The 19,050-nt window shown below is 55.5% G+C and overlaps 1 protein-coding gene and 1 long non-coding RNA gene across 4 annotated transcripts in view; one reads left to right on the top strand and one right to left on the bottom strand.

The window, feature by feature from the left end:
- The window catches only part of LRRC8A (leucine rich repeat containing 8 VRAC subunit A), a 28,582-nt gene extending 9,605 nt beyond the window's left edge, over window positions 1-18,977 (top strand). Inside the window, exons 3-4 of the mRNA XM_045883290.3 lie at window positions 9,445-11,609; window positions 17,079-18,977. Coding sequence (XP_045739246.1) covers window positions 9,453-11,609; window positions 17,079-17,354 — 2,433 coding nt within the window. The 5' untranslated portion in view covers window positions 9,445-9,452 and the 3' untranslated portion in view covers window positions 17,355-18,977. The remainder of the gene's footprint in view (window positions 1-9,444; window positions 11,610-17,078) is intronic.
- LOC129046062 (uncharacterized) lies at window positions 5,483-8,138 on the bottom strand. Of its 3 annotated transcripts, XR_010407876.1 has the most exons (4): window positions 7,945-8,138; window positions 7,035-7,177; window positions 6,397-6,489; window positions 5,483-6,047 (listed from the first exon to the last, which is right to left on the bottom strand). It is a non-coding gene; the product is annotated as an uncharacterized LOC129046062 (long non-coding RNA). The 3 variants fall into 3 exon arrangements; XR_010407874.1 differs by lacking the exon at window positions 7,035-7,177; XR_010407875.1 differs by lacking the exon at window positions 7,945-8,138 and having other exon boundaries at window positions 7,035-7,880.
- Window positions 18,978-19,050: the final 73 nt, after the last annotated feature.

Genomic DNA, 19,050 nt, shown 5'->3' on the forward strand with positions numbered 1-19,050 from the left:
ATGAAGCTCCGTCCCCGTTAAACGGTAGCTCCGCACCCTCCCCTCCCCCAGCCCTGCACTCACCCTTCTACTTTCTGTGTTTATAAATTTGCCTGCCTACCGCATATGAGAGGATTCCTGCGGCATTTGTCCTTTTGTGACTGGCTTCTTTCACAGAGCCTGTATTTAGCCTATATTTTCCTCTACTGGACAGCATCTTTTTTTTTTTTTTTTTTTAATACCTGGACATCTTTTGGGTCCCTATATCCAGAGATATGAGGTAGGGAGCACTATTCTTATTTTAAAGTTGTAAAAACAGAGCCTCAGGCTAGTAATTGGCCCCGGGGCCATGGAAGGATTTCAGGTGAGAGCTGGCTTTGAACCTGTCTTCGCAGCTCCAAAGCTCTTGCTGTTTGCACTCCCTGAGATCTGCCTGTCACCAAGGGGAAGATAGGGGCTCCCTGGGTTGCTTCTCTGACCCCCAACCCCCACCCAGGGCCTCACCACGGGAACCCGGCCCCCCTTCTTCCCACCTGCAAGTGGAAAAGGGTCTGGCTGCCTCCTACCGACTTGGGCAGCTCCCTGGGGGCAGGGCAGCTCCAGGCGGGGGTGGGATTGCGTTCTGTGGGATCCTTAAGAGACCACAGGTGTGGCCGCCGTGCTGGTCAGGAGCAGGCCAGTTGGAAGGAGGAGCTGAATTTGCTGCCCTGGCAATGGGTCCAGACCTGCTGCCTCCAGCTGAGCTTGGCAGGGCTGAGGACCGGAGAGAGGACCCGCCAGGAGGGGTAGAAATGGATGATTATTTTGGTAAATTTTGGCAAATATCTTTTGCATTAACTGGTTCAGATATAGTCTTTCTCAAAATATTTGAGACACAAGTGAAACCTCTTCCACAGTCCCTTTCTCTTCCCTCTCGGAGGGGGGGGATTATTATCTTGATTTGGGGGCTCTCCATGCATGTTTTTATAGCTTTACAACACTTGGATTATACATTATAGAAACCCTTACATAACATATAAGGCATTACCCTGTAGCGTGTTTTCTGGCTCAGCATCGTTTTGAGGTCTGTTCACGTTGGTACATGCAGGTATAGATCATTAACTCGTTGCTTTCACATTCCATTGTATGATGATGATGATTTATCCTTTCTCCTGTTGATGGATGAGTGGCCACTGATTTGGGGCTGTTAGGAACAACTCTTCAGTGAGCGTTTTTGTCCATGGCTCCACGTGTGTGTAACGATTCTCTGAGATCTCAGAGAGGAGTGGCTGGATTGTAGGATGTGTGCATCCTAACCTCAGGTAGGAATTCAGCATTTTGCCAGTCCCAGTGGAGTGAAATGGCATCTGATTGCATTCCCTGATTAGTAATGAGGTTAGGAATTAATTTCATATATTAATTTCCATTTGCATTTTTTCTTACGATTGTCTATTCATTTTTTTTCCAAGACATTTATTTTAGAGAGAGAGTGAGCGAGCGAGCGCACATGCATGTGCACGAACTCATGGGGGGGTGGTAAGGGGGGCAGAGGGAGGGAAGGAGGGAGAGAGAGGGAGGGAGAGAATCTCAAGCAGATTCCCTGCTGAGCGCGGAGCCCAACTCTGGGCTCGCTCTCACGACCTGAGATTGTGACCTGAGCTGAAATCAAGAGTCAGATGCTGGGCGCCTGGGTGGCTCAGTTGGTTAAGTGACTGCCTTCGGCTCAGGTCATGATCCTGGGGTCCTGGGATCGAGTCCCACATCGGGCTCCCGGCTCAGCGGGGAGCCTGCTTCTCCCTCTGACCCTATCCCCTCTCATGCTGTTTCTCTCTCTCAAATAAATAAATAAATAAAATCTTTAAAAAAAAAAAAAGTCAGATGCTCAACTGACTGAGCCACCCAGATGCCCTATTTGTGTATTTTGCCATTTCTTTCTATTGGATTGTCTCTTTTCTTGTGTTTGTAGGAGTTCTACACTTGATCTTAGCCAAAAGGCCGAGAAACAATTGTAGGAGTTCTGTATTTGTCCTGGATAGTAATCCTTTGGTAGTTATGCACATTGCAAATATCTCTAACAAGTCTGTGGGTTCTTTTTACTTATTACGTTCTTCGATGCACATATATTATAACTTAATGTGATCAAAGTAGCAGTCTTCTCCTGTAAGGATTCATACTTCTCCTTTTTTTTTTTTAGGATTCATACTTTTCCAATAAGAAATCCTTTCCTCTCCTAAGTTGATCTCTTAGCTCTTTTTTTAAACATTTTCAGGTTTTGGCTTAGGTGTTCAGTTCATTGGAATTTTTTTTCATATAAGGAAGTGGATGAGGCTATGCTTTTCTCAAGTGAGTAGCTGACAGCCAACTCTGTTCAGGGATGCCCATTCTTTCCCCCTAACCTGCAAAGCCAACACTGTCATGCCTGTTTCCGGACATTGCAGCATCTGTTTCTATGCTTGCTTTTCTGTTCCTGTGGTCCATCCATCTATCCCTACATTAGCACCACATCGGCAAGTCTCCTCCCACCTTGTTCTTCCAAATTGTTGTAGCTATTCTTTTTTTTTTTTTTTTAAGATTTTATTTGTGAGAGAGAGAGAGCGCGAACGTGAGCAGGGGGAGGGGCAGAGGGAAAGAGAGAGAGAATCTCAAGCAGACTCTGTGCTGAGTGTGGAGCCCAACTCAGGGCTTGATCCCACAACCCTGAGATTGTGACCTGAACCGAAATCAAGAGTCAGACACTCAACTGACTGAGCCACCTGGGCGCCCCTGTTACTTACTTTTGTAGGTCACATACTCCAGACGGTTTTTTTCTCACCCAGTCATCTGGTGTCTTGCTCTAATGCGTTTTTATTATTTCACATATTCTATCATCTGATCATTTAATAAGTATTTAACCAGTCAGCCCATAATGGGCACCTGGGTGGTTTCCAATTTTCCTAGGGCATAAATAACACTGTGATGAACATTCCTGTAACTGATTCTTGTCCTAGAATCTTTCCCAGACAATTGGCATCCTCCCTCCTCCTGCGTCCTTCCCGGGCTCCGCCCAGTTCAGCAGGTCTTCTCTCCACCATATTCTGGTTTCTGCATAAGGGACCCGGATGAACCTAGAGTGGCCATTGCACTGTGGGACTCCTAGCCTCCCGAGCCCCCGGCCCCTGGGTGATCTCTTGCCCACTGCCTCCCAAGCTTTTCTTGGGTGCAGCCAGGGGTCTCCCACCTCACTGGTGGATGTTAATCCCTGACTTCTAGGAGGGCACAGTCTCCAGCTCAGAGTGAGGCCTCTGTTCCGGAAGAAGGAAAAGTAGCTGGACCAGAACTCAGGGGACAGCAAGGCACACACATTGCCTTATTGTCTTTTCTCAGCTGCCTGAGTTCAACCCGTTGATCTTTGTCCTCTCTTCAGGATCCTCTCCAAATTCCCCACCTCTTGGGACAGAGACCTGACCTGATCTGACCCAGCTCCCCATTGCCCTCCCCAAACTGCCCTCTCAGAGCTTCACATGAGGGCCGATTCTTTCTTTCTTTCTTATTTTCTTTCTTTCTTTCTTAGATTTTATTTATTTATTTGAGAGAGAAAGAAAGCTTGAGAGAGAGATCACATGCAAGGGGGAGGGGCAGAGGGAGAAGCAGACTCCCTGCTGAGCAGGGAGCCCGATGCGGGGGCTCAATCCCAGGACCCTGAGATTGTGACATGAGCTGAAGGCAGACGCTTAATGACTGAGCCACCCAGGCGCCTGCTTGGTTTCTTTCTCTTTCTCTTTTCTTTTCTTTTCCTTTTTCTCTTCTCTTCTTTCTTCTCTGTTTCTTTGGAACGCTGATATTTTTTCAATCACAAAGATAATGCACGCTGGTTAAAAAAAAAAGTTTCCTTTCATTCGGTTTCTTATTCCCACTCCGAGAGGGCGTCCCTCCGCACAGGGCAGGGACTGTTGGTCAAGGGTTTATCAGAATGGGACTGTATTTATTTATTTTTCTGGATCTCGCTTTTTTCCACATTAGTATTACAAACAGAGCTCCTTGGTTCCATTGAAAAGGCCACGGTGCGTTCTAGTGGCAGGAAGTGCTTACTGCCCGCCTACTGTGGGCCAGGCCCCGCCTACCTGTTTCTCTGCCAGGTGTCTGCCGGCCCTGCGGGTGCTTTGCTTCTTCCATTTCCTTCCTTTCTGGTCCTGTTCTGTGCACTTTCCAATCACCCCTAACTGTCTGTTGAAGTCAGGATTGCTCTGGGGGGCCAGGCCCGTGTCTGCTTCAGCCCCCTTCCACAGATGGGGGTGCTAAGGCTCAGAGACATGAAGACGCCTGCCCAGGGTCACTCCAGCACCCAGGGCAGAGGCCCGACTGGCCCAGCCGTCCCTCCAGCGCTAAGTTCACGTCATGTAGCTCAGGGCTTGCTCTCCACCTGACCCAGGGCCCACACACAGGCAGTTTGGGAAGCCTCATTTCTGTGCCTTCTTTTTTTTTTTTTTTTTTAATTTTTTTTTTTTTAAAGATTTTATTTATTTATTTGAGACAGAGAGAATGAGAGAGAGAGAGAGAGCACATGAGAGGGGGGAGGGTCAGAGGGAGAAGCAGACTCCCTGCCGAGCAGGGAGCCCGATGTGGGACTCGATCCCGGGACTCCAGGATCATGACCTGAGCCGAAGGCAGTCGCCCAACCAACTGAGCCACCCAGGCGCCCATTTCTGTGCCTTCTGATAGTCTTGAAAGCTTGGCGGGGTTTCTGTTCCCACGCCCCTAGTTTATGGATGGGGAGACCAATGTGCCACCTTCTAGGAGAGGAGTCCTGGCTCCTGGACACGCTGTTCCCTCCCTGCCGGCTACACGCAGGGGTGGCCAAGACAAGGGGATGTCTGGTGGCGTCAGCAGCTCTAGAATCAAGCCTCGCTGGCTGACCTCAGGGTGGGACGCAGTCGGAAGGGAGGCATCCAGGGTGGGCACAGGCCTGGGATCACACGCCCCTGGGCACCTCGACCACCTTTTTTTTTTTTTTTTTTTTTAAGATTTTATTTATTTATTTGGAGAGAATGAGAGAGAGAGAGAGAGAGCATGAGAAGGGGGAGGGTCAGAGGGAGAAGCAGACTCCCTGCCGGGCAGGGAGTCCGATGCGGAACTCAATCCCGGGACTCCAGGATCATGACCTGAGCCGAAGGCAGTCACTTAACCAACTGAGCCACCCAGCCGCCCCCTTGACCACCTTTTGCAAACTGTGGTCACATGCACGACAGAGTCTCTGCTCTGGGACAGGGAAACAGGCCGTGGGAGAGAAGCTGTTCCACACGTCTGCTAGGAGGCCATACCGGTTAGGGAGGGCCCAGTGCAGGGAGGGGATGAACACACTGCCTGCAGGAAATGCCCTGAAAAGGGTGCTTTCTGTAACTGGGAAGGAAGATCCCCACTTCCTTGGGTCTGTCCGTTTCCCTGTGGTGCTCTCCTGACCGGACCGGCTGTGTCCCAGGGCAGCTGCTATGTGGGATCTGCTCTAGCGGCGTGCCCCATGGAGGCGCTGCATGCCTGGGCTCCCCCGTGGATCTGGCTTTGAAGGTAGGCCTCTGTCACTTACAGGTGAAGTTGGGCACATGGCTTCTCTCTCTGAGCCTCGGTTTCCCTATCTGTAAAATGGGTATGGGGAATATTTCGGCCTTAAAAAGGAAGGGAATTCTGACATCCATGCTAAAACATGGATGAGGGCTTTCTATTAACTGAAATAAGCCAGACATCAAGAGACCAATACTGTTACAATTCCACCTTTATGAAGTACCTAGGGCAGTCAACTTTATAGAGACAGAAAGTAGAGGGGCACCTGGGTGGCTCCGTGGGTAAAGCGTCCGACTCTTGATTTTGATTCAGGTCCTGATCTCAGGGTTGTGAGATCAAGTCCTGCATCCGGCTCTGTGCCGGGCGTGGAGCCGGCTTAAGATTTTCTCTCTTCCGGGGCGCCTGGGTGGCTCAGTCATTAAGCGTCTGCCTTCGGCTCAGGTCATGATCCCAGGGTCCTGGGACTGAGCCCCGCATCGGGCTCTCTGCTCCGCGGGAAGCCTGCTTCTCCCTCTCCCACTCCCCCTGCTTGTGTTCCCGCTCTCGCTGTGTCTCTGTCAAACAAATAAAATCCTTGGGGCACCTGGGTGGCTCAGTCATTGGGCATCTGCCCTTGGCTCAGGTCATGATCCCGGGGTCCTGGGATCGAGGCCCGCATCGGGCTCCCTGCTCAGCGGGAAGCCTGCTTCTCCCTCTCCCACTCCCCCTGCTTGTGTTCCCTCTCTCGCTGTTGCTGTCTCTATCAAATAAATAAAATCTTAAAAAAAAAAAAAGATTTTCTCTCTTCCCCTCTTCCTCTGTCTCCCACCCCATCTCTCTCTCTCTCTCTCTCAAAAAAAAAAAAAAAAGTAGAATGGTGGTGGCCGGGGGCTGGCGAAGGGGAAATGGGGAGCTAGAGTTTACCTGGGGACAGGGTTTCAGTTTAGCCAGACGGAAGCCTCCTGGAGACCATGGTGGTAGCGGCTGCACAATGGAATTATATACTGAATTATACACCTAAAAAAGTTTAAAGAGGTAAATTTTATGCTATGTATATATTACCCGAATAAAACAATCTTGAGAAAAAAAATGGGTGGGGGCGCCTGCCTGGCTCAGTCGGTAGAGCATGACTCATGACTCTTGATCTCAGGATTGTGAATTCACCACGTTGGGTGGAGAGCTTACTTTAAAAAAAAAAAAAAAAAACACACAAAAAAATGGTGCCAGAACAATGTGCATGTCTTGGACTTGGCTATGAGTCTTCAGTCTGGGAACGGGAGCTGCTCCCCGCCTCCGTGGGTGTTTAGTGCCCTTGAGTCACTGGCTCCTGGAGCTGGTCCCTGCGTGGAGATCCCTACCTGGGGGATCTGTTTCCTTCCCCAGGGCCCTCTGGGTTGGGAGGGCCGGGAACCTCTGCTTCCTCCCCATCAGGATGTGTAGCCCTGCCCACATCCACCTGAAACTCACTGCTGCCCTGCCTCCCCGCCACACCCGGGCCCGGCCCTGTCCTGCCCCCCTCTCACGCCCTCTCTTGAGACCCACTGATTTTGTTGAGTACCTACCGTGTTCCGGAGACTTCTGCCCTGAAGGGGCATGATGAGGAGGTGCCAGAACTGCCTGCCTGTCCCACTCTGCGCTAAGCACGGTGAAAGCCTACAATTCTGTGGACGCTTCCCAGCAGCACCGTGAGGTGTTTGTGCAGAACCTGGGGCCGAGAGCCAGTGAGGTCCTCACCCAAGGCCCTGCAGTGAGGTCAAGGCGGGCAGAACCCAGCTCAGCCTTCTTGGCCCCTGGCTTCCCCCCCCATCCTCAGCAAGAGCTACTTGAGAGCAGGCTGCCCCAACCACCTAGCTGTTTCTTCTCGGGGGCCTGGTTGCGGGGCAGGCGCCCCTTCCCTGGCATCCCTGCGGACTAAGGCCTGGGGTTTGGCACCTGCGTCTTCTTCCCAGTTTTCTCCCAAAACCCCGTCAGAGAGAGGCGGTGACGTGTCCCAGAGTTGCACAGTCGGTGGCAGAGTCGGTGGCAGAAACACGGGGCAGCTAGAGGGTGATCCCCACCCTCCAGACAGGCCACCCCCTCAAGGTGGGTCCTGCGCTGGCCTCCCAGCTCTGCCTTCCCGAGCCAGGGTGCCTGGCTCTGTCCCCCACACCTCCACGAAGGCCTTCTCAGCAGGGAGGTGGCATCTGTCTCTTGGGCTGTAGCCCCAGCTGCCCCTTGCCCTGTCCCAGGCTCTGCCTCTCCCACTGCTGCCCACACGCTCACACTGGACCGAGAGGCCCCTGAGGCGTGGACACACCTTGGTCATTTTTATTGTCCCCGGAGGGCTGAGCCAAGGGCGGGATGGCAGCGAGTTCAGGATGTGCTGGAGACCGGGTGTTTGGGGCCGGGGGAGGCTAAGAGCCAGCCGAACCAGACCGGAACAGACAATGGATGGGGCTGTTTCCTCCCTCTCTCAGCCTCCCATTCCCTCACCTGTAAACGGAGCAGTGAACAGTTTCCACCTCGGAAGTCAAGAGGCGACATGTGCAAAGAACGCCCCGGGTCAGCAGGGGCCCAGAGGCAACTCCTCACTGGAGTGTCCTCGCTGGGATGGCACACCCACTCCCTCCAAAACTGGGAGGCTGTAACCACATCCTGCCTGGTCATAAAGTGCACCGCCCCCGGTGTCTGGCGTCCTCTTTCTGGACACTGCAGGGGCAGGCTGTTGCATGCCCTCAGGCCCTCTGGCTTGGCCCCTCCTCCCTTCCTGTCCCCAGCCTTTGGGTGCCTGCCTGGATGTGGACTTGGGGAACTGGGAAGGGAGGGACAAGTGTCCGGGTTTCTTTCAGCTGGAGGCCGGCTGTATGATTCAGCGGGCCCTCCCCTGGAGTGCCCCTTTCCCAGGAGTGTGGGTGGTATGAGGAGCCAGCTGGTCATTAGAGGCCCGGGCCTTCCTGTGGGGTGGCCATTCACCCTGGCCTGTGAGTCCTGGCCTCACCGGGAAGGCTGACCTCTGGGCTGGAGCTGGTGGCCCAGGGCGGGTGGTGGCATCTGCTGGCCCCATCGTGACCTGAGTTCTGGGAACCCCAGGGGACAGGGAAGCTGGACTCCGGGGCGTGGTCTCTTGGCATAGTCAGGTGGACAGCGGGCCCGTGCAGCAATGAAGACACAAATGGGGAGGTGGAGGGACAAGCCTGGGTTTGGTCTTGACTCTGCCCTGAAGAGTAGTAGAGTGACGTTGGGCCGGTGACTTTACTTCCCTGAGCTTTGCTCCTTACACACACGTGTGGATGCACACAGCCAGAGATAATATCATAAATGTGATGTCATCTAGCGTGGGGCGGAGACCAGTCTTGTTTTCTTGTCCTTTCTCTGCCCGGCCCCACCCCTTACCGTGCGTGCGTGTGCACGTGTGTGTCTGTGTCTGAGTCTCTCCCCTCAGGATCCTATATGGACATAATTACAAGCACCCTCGCAGAATTTTTTAAACTTCCCTATTTGTTTTACAAAAGTGAGTTCACATCGAGCCCCCTCTTGTACATTTAGATTTCCCACACTTTGAGGGAACCTCTTCCGGTCACTGGGGCAGGGTCTCGGCAGCTGTTTCCAAGTGAACTGAGAGTTTTCAACACGCCCCTCTGGTCAGTCTGATCATGAACAGGATGGAGTCTGGCCAGGAATTCCCGAATGCTCCCGCTGGAATGCAGAGGGAGGCCACATTAGCAATCTGTTCATGTGGCTCTTGACTTCGGTGCTCGGTCTCCGTGTCTGTTAAATGGGGAGACTGCCTGCCTTCCCCGGTGGTGGTTTCCCAGCTACCTGGTGACCACATGGCTTCTGGACAGAGGCCTATCGGTGGGCCCCCCTGTGAGTGGCAAGGCCGTGACTCCCAGCTGGACTCAAGGTGGAATTTTGGACAATGGGTCCGTTGTCTCCTAGGTCCCAGTCGGCCAGGCCGCCCTGTGGTAACCCTGTCCTGTGGGTCCTTTTCAGGTTGAACCATGATTCCAGTGACGGAGCTCCGATACTTTGCGGACACACAGCCAGCATACCGGATCCTGAAGCCATGGTGGGACGTGTTCACCGACTACATCTCCATTGTCATGCTGATGATCGCGGTCTTCGGGGGCACACTGCAGGTCACCCAGGACAAGATGATCTGCCTGCCTTGTAAATGGGTCACCAAGGACTCCTGCAATGACTCCTTCCGGGGCTGGGCAGCCCCGGGCCCAGAGCCCACCTACCCCAACACCACATTGCTGCCGACCCCTGGCCCGGGCCCCACGGGCATCAAGTACGACCTGGACCGGCACCAGTACAACTACGTGGACGCCGTCTGCTATGAGAACCGCCTGCACTGGTTCGCCAAGTACTTCCCCTACCTGGTGCTTCTGCACACGCTCATCTTCCTGGCCTGCAGCAACTTCTGGTTCAAGTTCCCACGCACCAGCTCGAAGCTGGAGCACTTCGTGTCTATCCTGCTCAAGTGCTTCGACTCACCCTGGACCACCCGGGCCCTGTCCGAGACGGTGGTGGAAGAGAGCGACCCCAAGCCGGCCTTCAGCAAGATGAATGGCTCCATGGACAAGAAGTCATCGACAGTCAGCGAAGACGTGGAGGCCACCGTGCCCATGCTGCAGCGGACCAAGTCCCGGATCGAGCAGGGCATCGTGGACCGCTCGGAGACGGGTGTGCTGGACAAGAAGGAGGGGGAGCAGGCCAAGGCGCTCTTTGAGAAGGTGAAGAAGTTCCGTACCCACGTGGAGGAGGGGGACATCGTGTACCGCCTGTACATGAGGCAGACCATCATCAAGGTGATCAAGTTCATCCTCATCATCTGCTACACCGTCTACTACGTGCACAACATCAAGTTCGACGTGGACTGCACCGTGGACATCGAGAGCCTGACGGGCTACCGCACCTACCGCTGTGCCCACCCCCTGGCCACGCTCTTCAAGATCCTGGCGTCCTTCTACATCAGCCTGGTCATCTTCTACGGGCTCATCTGCATGTACACGCTGTGGTGGATGCTGCGGCGCTCTCTCAAGAAGTACTCGTTCGAGTCCATCCGCGAGGAGAGCAGCTACAGCGACATCCCCGACGTCAAGAACGACTTCGCCTTCATGCTGCACCTCATCGACCAGTACGACCCGCTCTACTCGAAGCGCTTCGCCGTCTTCCTCTCGGAGGTGAGCGAGAACAAGCTACGGCAGCTGAACCTCAACAACGAGTGGACGCTGGACAAGCTGCGGCAGCGGCTCACCAAGAACGCGCAGGACAAGCTGGAGCTGCACCTGTTCATGCTCAGCGGCATCCCCGACACCGTGTTCGACCTGGTGGAGCTGGAGGTGCTGAAGCTGGAGCTGATCCCGGACGTGACCATCCCGCCCAGCATCGCCCAGCTCACAGGCCTCAAGGAGCTGTGGCTGTACCACACGGCGGCCAAGATCGAGGCGCCTGCCCTGGCCTTCCTGCGTGAGAACCTGCGGGCCCTGCACATCAAGTTCACGGACATCAAGGAGATCCCGTTGTGGATCTACAGCCTGAAGACCCTGGAGGAGTTGCACCTGACGGGGAACCTGAGCGCCGAGAACAACCGCTACATCGTCATCGACGGGCTGCGCGAGCTCAAGCGCCTCAAGGTGCTGCGGCTCAAGAGCAACCTGAGCAAGCTGCCGCAGGTGGTCACCGACGTGGGCGTGCACCTGCAGAAGCTGTCCATCAACAACGAGGGCACCAAGCTCATCGTCCTCAACAGCCTCAAGAAGATGGTGAACCTGACTGAGCTGGAGCTGATCCGCTGCGACCTGGAGCGGATCCCGCACTCCATCTTCAGCCTCCACAACCTGCAGGAGATCGACCTCAAGGACAACAACCTCAAGACCATCGAGGAGATCATCAGCTTCCAGCACCTACACCGCCTCACCTGCCTTAAGCTGTGGTACAACCACATCGCCTACATCCCCATCCAGATCGGCAACCTCACGAGCCTCGAGCGCCTCTACCTGAACCGCAACAAGATCGAGAAGATCCCCACCCAGCTCTTCTACTGCCGCAAGCTGCGCTACCTGGACCTCAGCCACAACAACCTGACCTTCCTCCCCGCCGACATTGGCCTCCTGCAGAACCTCCAGAACCTGGCTGTCACGGCCAACCGGGTGAGGGGCCTGGCCGTGGCTCTGGGGAGGGGGGTGGGCGGTTTGCTCAGGAGGCGCAGCGTCTCGGGGTGGTCGGGTCCTCACCCATGGTTCCCAGAACCATCCAGGAGGGGCTTGTTGGGAATACAGATTCCTGGGGGCCCCCCTGCCCCGACCTGTTGACTCGGGATCTCTGGGCCGGGGACCCTGTCTTTGCCACAGAATGTTGCAGAGTCCTCCTCCCGGGAGGGATGGTGTCGTCAGGCGGGGTCGGTCCCCCGAGGTGACTTGGGGTGGGTTTCTCATAGGCAGGGACGTGCAGGGACAAGAGGTCCCAGGGCTGGGTTGTGGGAGGCAGGACTTAGCCTGGAGCCTGTTCTAGACCACATCTGGAGCCGAGGGGCCAGTCTGGGTCCACGAGGGACAGAAACCGTGGGTGGCTGGTGCTCACCGAGGCCAAGCCGGGTGGTCTCTGCAGCTCTTGGCCCCGCTCACACCCTTCCCCCTCTGCTTGTCACCACCTGCCTTTCTGGAGAGGAAATTGTGCAAACCATCTCAGGCCGGCAGTATGGGAGGCCACGCCTTGGGAGACGCCCAGGAAACCATTGGTAGCCCTGTGTACCAGCCCCTTGCCTGGCCAGGGAAGCCCCCCACCCACAGGCCCCTTCTCAGAGGCAGGCGGGTGGGGTTGAGGGCCGGCTGATCCTGTGGCTTTGTGGTCTGGCCCCTGTAGTGCAAACTGAGCTGCAGCCACTGGAAGGACCGCCCCCTGCCCACCCCTCCTGGGGACCTGCGGAAAGGTAACCCGTTCCCGGTTCCTACTTTCAAGGTGGAGACACAGTGAGGCAGGTGGTGGTGGGAGCCCAAAGCCCGGGGTGTGGACTGTGGAGACCTGGTTCAGACACCACCCTGCAGCTCCCCTGCAAACGGTGGCACGAAGTAGCCCACGCCGTGCGGGGCACGATGCTCCCGACAGGAACTCTCTCCAGCAGCCTCAGATGCAGAGGCGGGCGGTCCCCTGAAATGCACCCCCCGCCCAGCCCCCGGCCCCAGGAAGGGACACACCTTCTCCAACGTCACTCAGATTGGAGGGTCTGGGCCCCCCTCCCCTCTTCCCTAAGCCTCTCTTACTGCAAACCAACCTGACTCTTCCATGTATCAGAGAGTTTGACTCTGATACATGGAAGAGTCACAAACTCTATCTTCCTCCCCCAAATTATGACTGTGAGTGGCCAAGGACGAAGGTCAGATCCCATATTGCTTCACGTGGGAGCATCTGCCCCCAGGGCCTGGGACAGGCCACAGATCAGGAAAATTGGACTCCTAGGGGGAAGCCACGTGTGGGGAGCACCAGACAGACCCCAGCCTCTTCTTTAAGGCCTTCCCCCAGAGCACAGTGTGGGGGCCAGATTGCCCCTGGAGTTGGGTCCGACTAAGGCACCTCACGACCCTTTGTAACCTGTCTCCTCTGTCCCGGCTGCCCACAGGCTCTGCACCGGCTCTGTGTGGGCTCTGCGGGCACCCGGGGCTTGCTGGGCCCTGCTTCCTGGTGGAGGGCACATCAGGCATCCAGCCTGGCTCGCAGTTCCGTCCCCTACCCCCAGCTCCTCACTGCTAGCAGGCCTGTTAGGTCACATCACGCCTGCTGGCTGGGGTCACCCCTCAGGAAAGGAGCTGGCCACAGGCTTGCTGTCCGAGGAAGGAGACCCTCTGCATGCCCTGTTTAGCACACTGCTTAATCACATCCTGTCTCCGCCCCTGGAATGCCAGAGGCCTTTGTAGGGAAAGAGTTCACTTGGGCTGATCCTTGTCAGGCCCATCCTTTTTTTCAAAATTTTTAAAAATTATTTTTACTTTTTTAACTTCTTAATTTTTTTTTATTAACATATAATGTATTATTTGTTTCAGGGGTACAGGTCTGTAATTCATCAGTGTTGCACAATTCACAGCGCTGACCATAGCACATACCCTCCCCAGTGTCCATCACCCAGCCACCCCATCCCTCCCACCCAAGGCCCATCCTTTTAAGCTGGAGCCCCTCCCCTCCTCCTCTGTGAGCCACCCGGGGCTGCAGGTAAACAGGGAGGGGTGGGTGTGACCCGGCTCAGGCCCTTAACTGCTCTTTCCCCATGTTTAAACTCACGTGAATAGGCGCGAAAGATGCGTTCATTTGTCTACAGATCCATTTATTCATTCTTTCATTGATTTGGCAAATGGTTTTCGTGCACTCCTAGGGTAGAGGAAGGTGCTAGGGACACAGGGACAAATAAAGCCCACTGGCTGCCCATCTAGAGGCTCCTGGGCACACACAGGAGTGGTCTCACCCCAGATTTAGGGCAGGCAGACCTCTTGGAGGAAGGGACATCTCCCCTGGCCCTGAAGATGAGGGGAAGTTAGCCAGATGAAGAGGAAGTGGAGAGTCTAGTAGGTTTTGTCAGTGGGAGGAGGAGCGGTGAGTTGAGCAGCCCCTGGAATTTGGACTTTCCTCTGAGACCAGGGCTGGAAGAGAGTCCTGTTCTTCCCACTCGTTTCCATCGGATCTCCTTTGTTCCCCTCGTCTGGTGACGTGGATCTTGGCTTTTCCGTTCAGTGCCTGACACACAGCAGATGTTCACCAAATTCTCTGAGTAGATGAAGAAACGAGCTAACTTATCATTGGGAGAGATTGTTCTTGCTGCAGTGTGAGGGGGGTGGGTTTGAGGGGCAAGATGAGAGGGGTCAAGAGCTGGCAGAAAACCCAGGTGCAGCCATCAGCAGGGGTGAAGTCTGGACTGAGGCTGCCCTGGGTGGAGCGACTTTGGTGGGACAATCCGCAGGATGGGGCTGGATTGGATGGGGGAGAAGGGGAGAGGTCTGAGTGACTCGGGGTTTCTCACTTGGCTGCCTGGGAAGATGGGTCACTGAAACAGGATGCAGGAGGAGTCCCTGGTTTTCAGAGAAGAGAGTGTATGTCCCATGTTGGGTGTCTGGAGCCCCTGGGACATCCAAGGGACCATACTGAGTCAGCCTGAAGCTCAAGGAGTCCTCCTTATCCCCGCCTGGGCTCCTGGATGAAGAGGGGTCCTTGTTGAGATCACCGGGGGTAGAGGATGGAGAGAGAGAGGAGTCTGGCTCAAGCCTTTGGGGTTGAAGCGGAAGAGTGAGGCCAGGCAGGAGTGTGGGCTTACAGTGAGTGGGACAGTTGGGTGAAGGAACGGATTCAGGTCTAGTGGATTAGGAGGGACTGTTGGTGACTCTGGCCAGATAGTTTTGGGGGTGGACAGGGCAGAAGCTGGATCACAGCTGAAGAGAGACAGCATGTTTTTCCACATGGTTTGTCGGGAGGTGGGGAGGGCGATGGAGCAGCCCCAGAGGCTTCTGGGAGGATCGTCTCTTTTTTCAAAGACTAAGTGGACTTGAGGCTACTTCAGTGCTAATGGGGGAGCCATCGAGGTTCCTGGGAGGTAGGAGAGGGCAGGATCAGGGTGATAGGACAGGACCCCAAGCCTTTGGCAGCCGAGTGACAGAAGTGTCTGCGGGAAGAGGACAGGTCCAAAGGACAGGGGTGGCTGTGGTGGGCGCTGAGCTATTGGAGCACCTCTCTTTCCTCTGTGGGACCTGGAGAGAGCTCACTGGCTAGGGCCGGGGCTACTGGGGAGGGGGCGTTTTAGGGAGGGAGCTCTGCATGTGAACCCCAGCTGTGGCACTCACTGGGTCAAGCCTTTCGTGCTGCCCTGACCCCTCTCTGAGCCACCAGAGGAGTCCACTGTCGGGGGGAGCGGGCTCTTTGGGAGGCTCAGGCCCCTCAGTCCTGCCAGAGCCCTGTCATGCCCTCTCACCTTCGTGTCCCTGACCTTCAGCCCTGCTCACCTGGAGGCCACCTTGGCTCCATCCCTGACTGCTAGGCACAACAGTGGCTGTTTCTGGAGGCCCAGGTTGGGGGTCTCTTTTAAAACAAGTCACCCAAGATCCAAGTCTGCCCAGAGGCCCTCAGCCATAGAGCATTGAAGGCGAGAGGCATTTCTCGTCCTACCTTTCATTCTACAGAGGGGGAAACTGAGGCCCGGGGAGGGAAAGGGACTTGCCAGTGAGTGCCATATTTGGCAGAATGGGAACACGGCGCAGGCTCTGAATCAGAGGAAGTAAGGCTTGCTTACGTCCTCTCCTGAGCTTTCTGGCCATGCAGTCTTGCACATGTTGCATTTCACTTCTGCAGGCCTCAGCGGGAAAATGGGGACAGTGACAGAGCCACCTCACAGGGGTTATTAAACAGTCTCTCCATCATCTTCACGTGGGATCGCGTGGGGTCCCTCCTGCCCAGCCTTCTGAAGGAGACTGTTCTGGCAAATAGGCTCAGTGAGAACCCAGGTTTGTAGTCGACTCCTTGCAGAAGGGCAGGGAAGAAGGTGGTCAGAGACACAGTAGGTCCCCACTCGGGCCCCACCAACGCTCCTCGCTCCACCGACGGTGTGGACAGATAGCAGAGCACGAGCTGATGAACCGGGTTCAATCTTGGCTCCACCATGTTCCAGCTATGAACCTCTGGGCAGGTTAGCTTCTTTAGGGCCTCCTCGGTGAAATGTTACCCCATCTGGAAAGCAGAAGAAGTGTTTATAGGGTATTTACAGGGGGTTCTGATGGGTATATGAGGTAAGAGCATCAGTGCTCAGAGCCAGCCCGCTGTGTAGGAAGCTGCGTGGGGATGTCACCCGTCATCAAATTTTGCAAACTCAGGAGGGGAATGGCCAATATTGGGCTCCCTGCACTCATGATCAGGGTGTGACTTGACAGATGAGGGGACTGAGGCCCAGGACAGGGAGGTGACAGAGCTGGGGTCCCCACCCCTATTGGAGGGCTCCTCGCAGTTCTCAGCAACTGGGGTGTGTGATTTTCTCAGCATGCCGTTCTCCCATCCAAGTAATAACCAGGCCCGACCCTGCTTAGCTTCCGAGATCAGACGAGATCGGGCGCGTTCAGGGTGGTATGGCTGTAGACCATGCCGTTCTTTTTCATAAATTATTCTTAAACCAGGCAGGCCCCACAGCCTGGCTCCTGATGAGCCCTGGGCAATGGAGGAGGGGGCAGAGTTGATAGTAGCTGGCCAGTGTGACATGCTTCTTCGGGTGCCGAGCACTGGGAGACAGTGGGGAACCAGGGGGCCCCAGCCCTGCCTTCTCAGAGCCTGGTCCGGGAGTGACAGGTGACCAAGCAGCTTCGCCACGGAGGGATCGGTGACGCCAGGGGCCATGGGCGCCCTAGTTTACCCAGGAGGTCAGGGAAAGCTTCCCGGAGAAAGTGACTGCGGAGCTGAGACTTCCCATACAGGTGGAGGTCAGCCAGGCTTTAGGCCAGACGGTGCTGCGTCCTGGGCCCAGGGAGCTGAAATGGGCTTCAGAGGGGATGCTGGTGCCTGGGACAGGGGTGGGGGTGAGGGGGCGGGGAGAAGCCTTGGCCAAGGCCCCAGATCTGAGCTGTGCCCCTCACTTTGGCCCTCTGCTCCTGCCCTTCCAGATCGAGGCGCTGCCCCCGGAACTCTTTCAGTGCCGGAAGCTGAGGGCCCTGCACCTGGGCAACAACGTGCTGCAGTCACTGCCCTCACGGGTGGGCGAGCTGACCAACCTGACCCAGATCGAGCTGCGGGGCAACCGGCTGGAGTGCCTGCCCGTGGAGCTGGGCGAGTGTCCGTTGCTCAAGCGCAGCGGCCTGGTGGTGGAGGAGGACCTGTTTAACACGTTGCCACCCGAGGTGAAGGAGCGGCTGTGGAGGGCCGACAAGGAGCAGGCCTGAGCGCCGGTGGACAGCTGAGCACCGGGTCGCTGAGGAGTCCTCAGGGCCCAGGGACCCAGACACCCAGGGACGACCAGCCAGGCCTCAGCCAGGGCAGGAGCCTGGGGCTGGATGTTGGCTGGGCTGTGGCCACGGGACAGTACCTGAGGGGCTGGCCCCTTTCCTCCTTCTGAGACTCATGCCCCCCCCAGGGCGGGCGCCTGTCGGGGAGAGCAGAGACCTGTGTCTTAGAGCGCAGTATTTGGACAATCAGGGCCTTCCCCCTGGAGGCCATCTCTGCCCTAGAGGCTGAGCTGATGCCAGAGGCCCGGGGACGCCCACTTAGCTCTTGGTATTTATTTTTCTCCACTTCGCATCCCCTCCCTCCGGATAACTTACACATTCCCAACAAAGTTCAGCTCCGATCGGGGGTATGTAAGGAAGGGTGGGCAGTTTCCCTTTTCCTTTTTTGGTGATGCCCCCGGCAGTACCACCCAGACTGGAGCAGAGGGGTCCAGGGAGAGCCAGCCGTGACAGTTGCCCCAGGGGTGCTGGGCTGGGCTCTGGCAGTGTGGCCCAGGGGACAGCAGGCCGTCAGGTGGAAAGGCCAGGCCTGGGGCTGGTCTCAGCAGTTTTAGATTTCTTTTTTTTGTAAGTAAAAAGAAAAAAAAGAACTTTTTTTTAAAGCTTTGAAAATTGATGGTTTGGTATTAAAAAGAAAAAAAAAAACACTAAAAAACCCCCCACAAAAGACAGTGAAGGCCAGTGAGTTGGGGTCTCAGGGCAGGACGGCAGCTTCCCTTGAGCAGAGCAGCAAGAAACTGAACTGTTTCCTTCCCCCCCGGGGTGCGGGCTGCAGGATGTCTTTGAGTCTGGTGAGACCTTGGTCCAGGAGTTCTGTTTTTTCCTTTCCTCTCCAGGGAGGGGTTTTTTGTTTTGTTTTGTTTTGTTTTTGGTGTCTTGTTTTCTTTTTCCTCCGTGTGTCTTGGCAGGCACTCATTTCTGTGGCTGTTGGCCAAAGGGAATGTTCTGGAGCTGCCAAGAAAGGAGGAGACTCGGGTTGGCTAATCCCCGGATGAACGGTGCTCCATCCTCCCCATCCGTCCCTCGTCACAGTGTTAAGGAGCCAGGAGGAGCTACCTCGCCCGGACTCTGCTTTCCCACCTCATGTGTCATGAGTTTGCCCAGTGACACCCCTAGCCTCAACCACTGACATCAGCCCTGTCACCGCCTGGTCCTTCAGAAGAGACACTTGGAGGCGGGGTCATGGGTGGGGAGGTCGCCGCTGGGAGGGGCAGGCTCCCCAGGTTTGGGTTTCCAATTTCTGTCCCAGGCGCCAGGCACACACAGCCCTCTCGGCGCCTGGTGGCAAGAAGCCACCTCAATTTAGATCAGTCACGGGGTCCCTGCATTAGAAGGGTTCCCCGCCTTAGATCAATCACTTGGACACTAAGGCACGTTTTAGCGTCTCTTGTCTTAACGATTATGTCCATTTGTCCATTTGTGTTTTCTGCGTCATGTCAGCAGATGTAATCCTCAGAAATAATGCACACTAGCCTTTGACAACCATGAAGCAATCCGTTACATGAGGGTCTGAACTTGTAGACTCCGTTCAAATATCAAATAAATCTGTAACAGAAAGTAGCCTTTGGAGATCTCCGTGTCGTGCGGGGGACCCTACCCTCAGCTCTCTGGGTCCTGCTGGGCCCTGTGGACT

This window comes from Mirounga angustirostris, unplaced genomic scaffold, assembly GCF_029215605.1.
Source record: "Mirounga angustirostris isolate CCGP_5_RB_7025 unplaced genomic scaffold, mMirAng1.0.hap1 SCAF_15, whole genome shotgun sequence".
Classification (NCBI taxonomy): Eukaryota; Metazoa; Chordata; class Mammalia; order Carnivora; family Phocidae; genus Mirounga; species Mirounga angustirostris.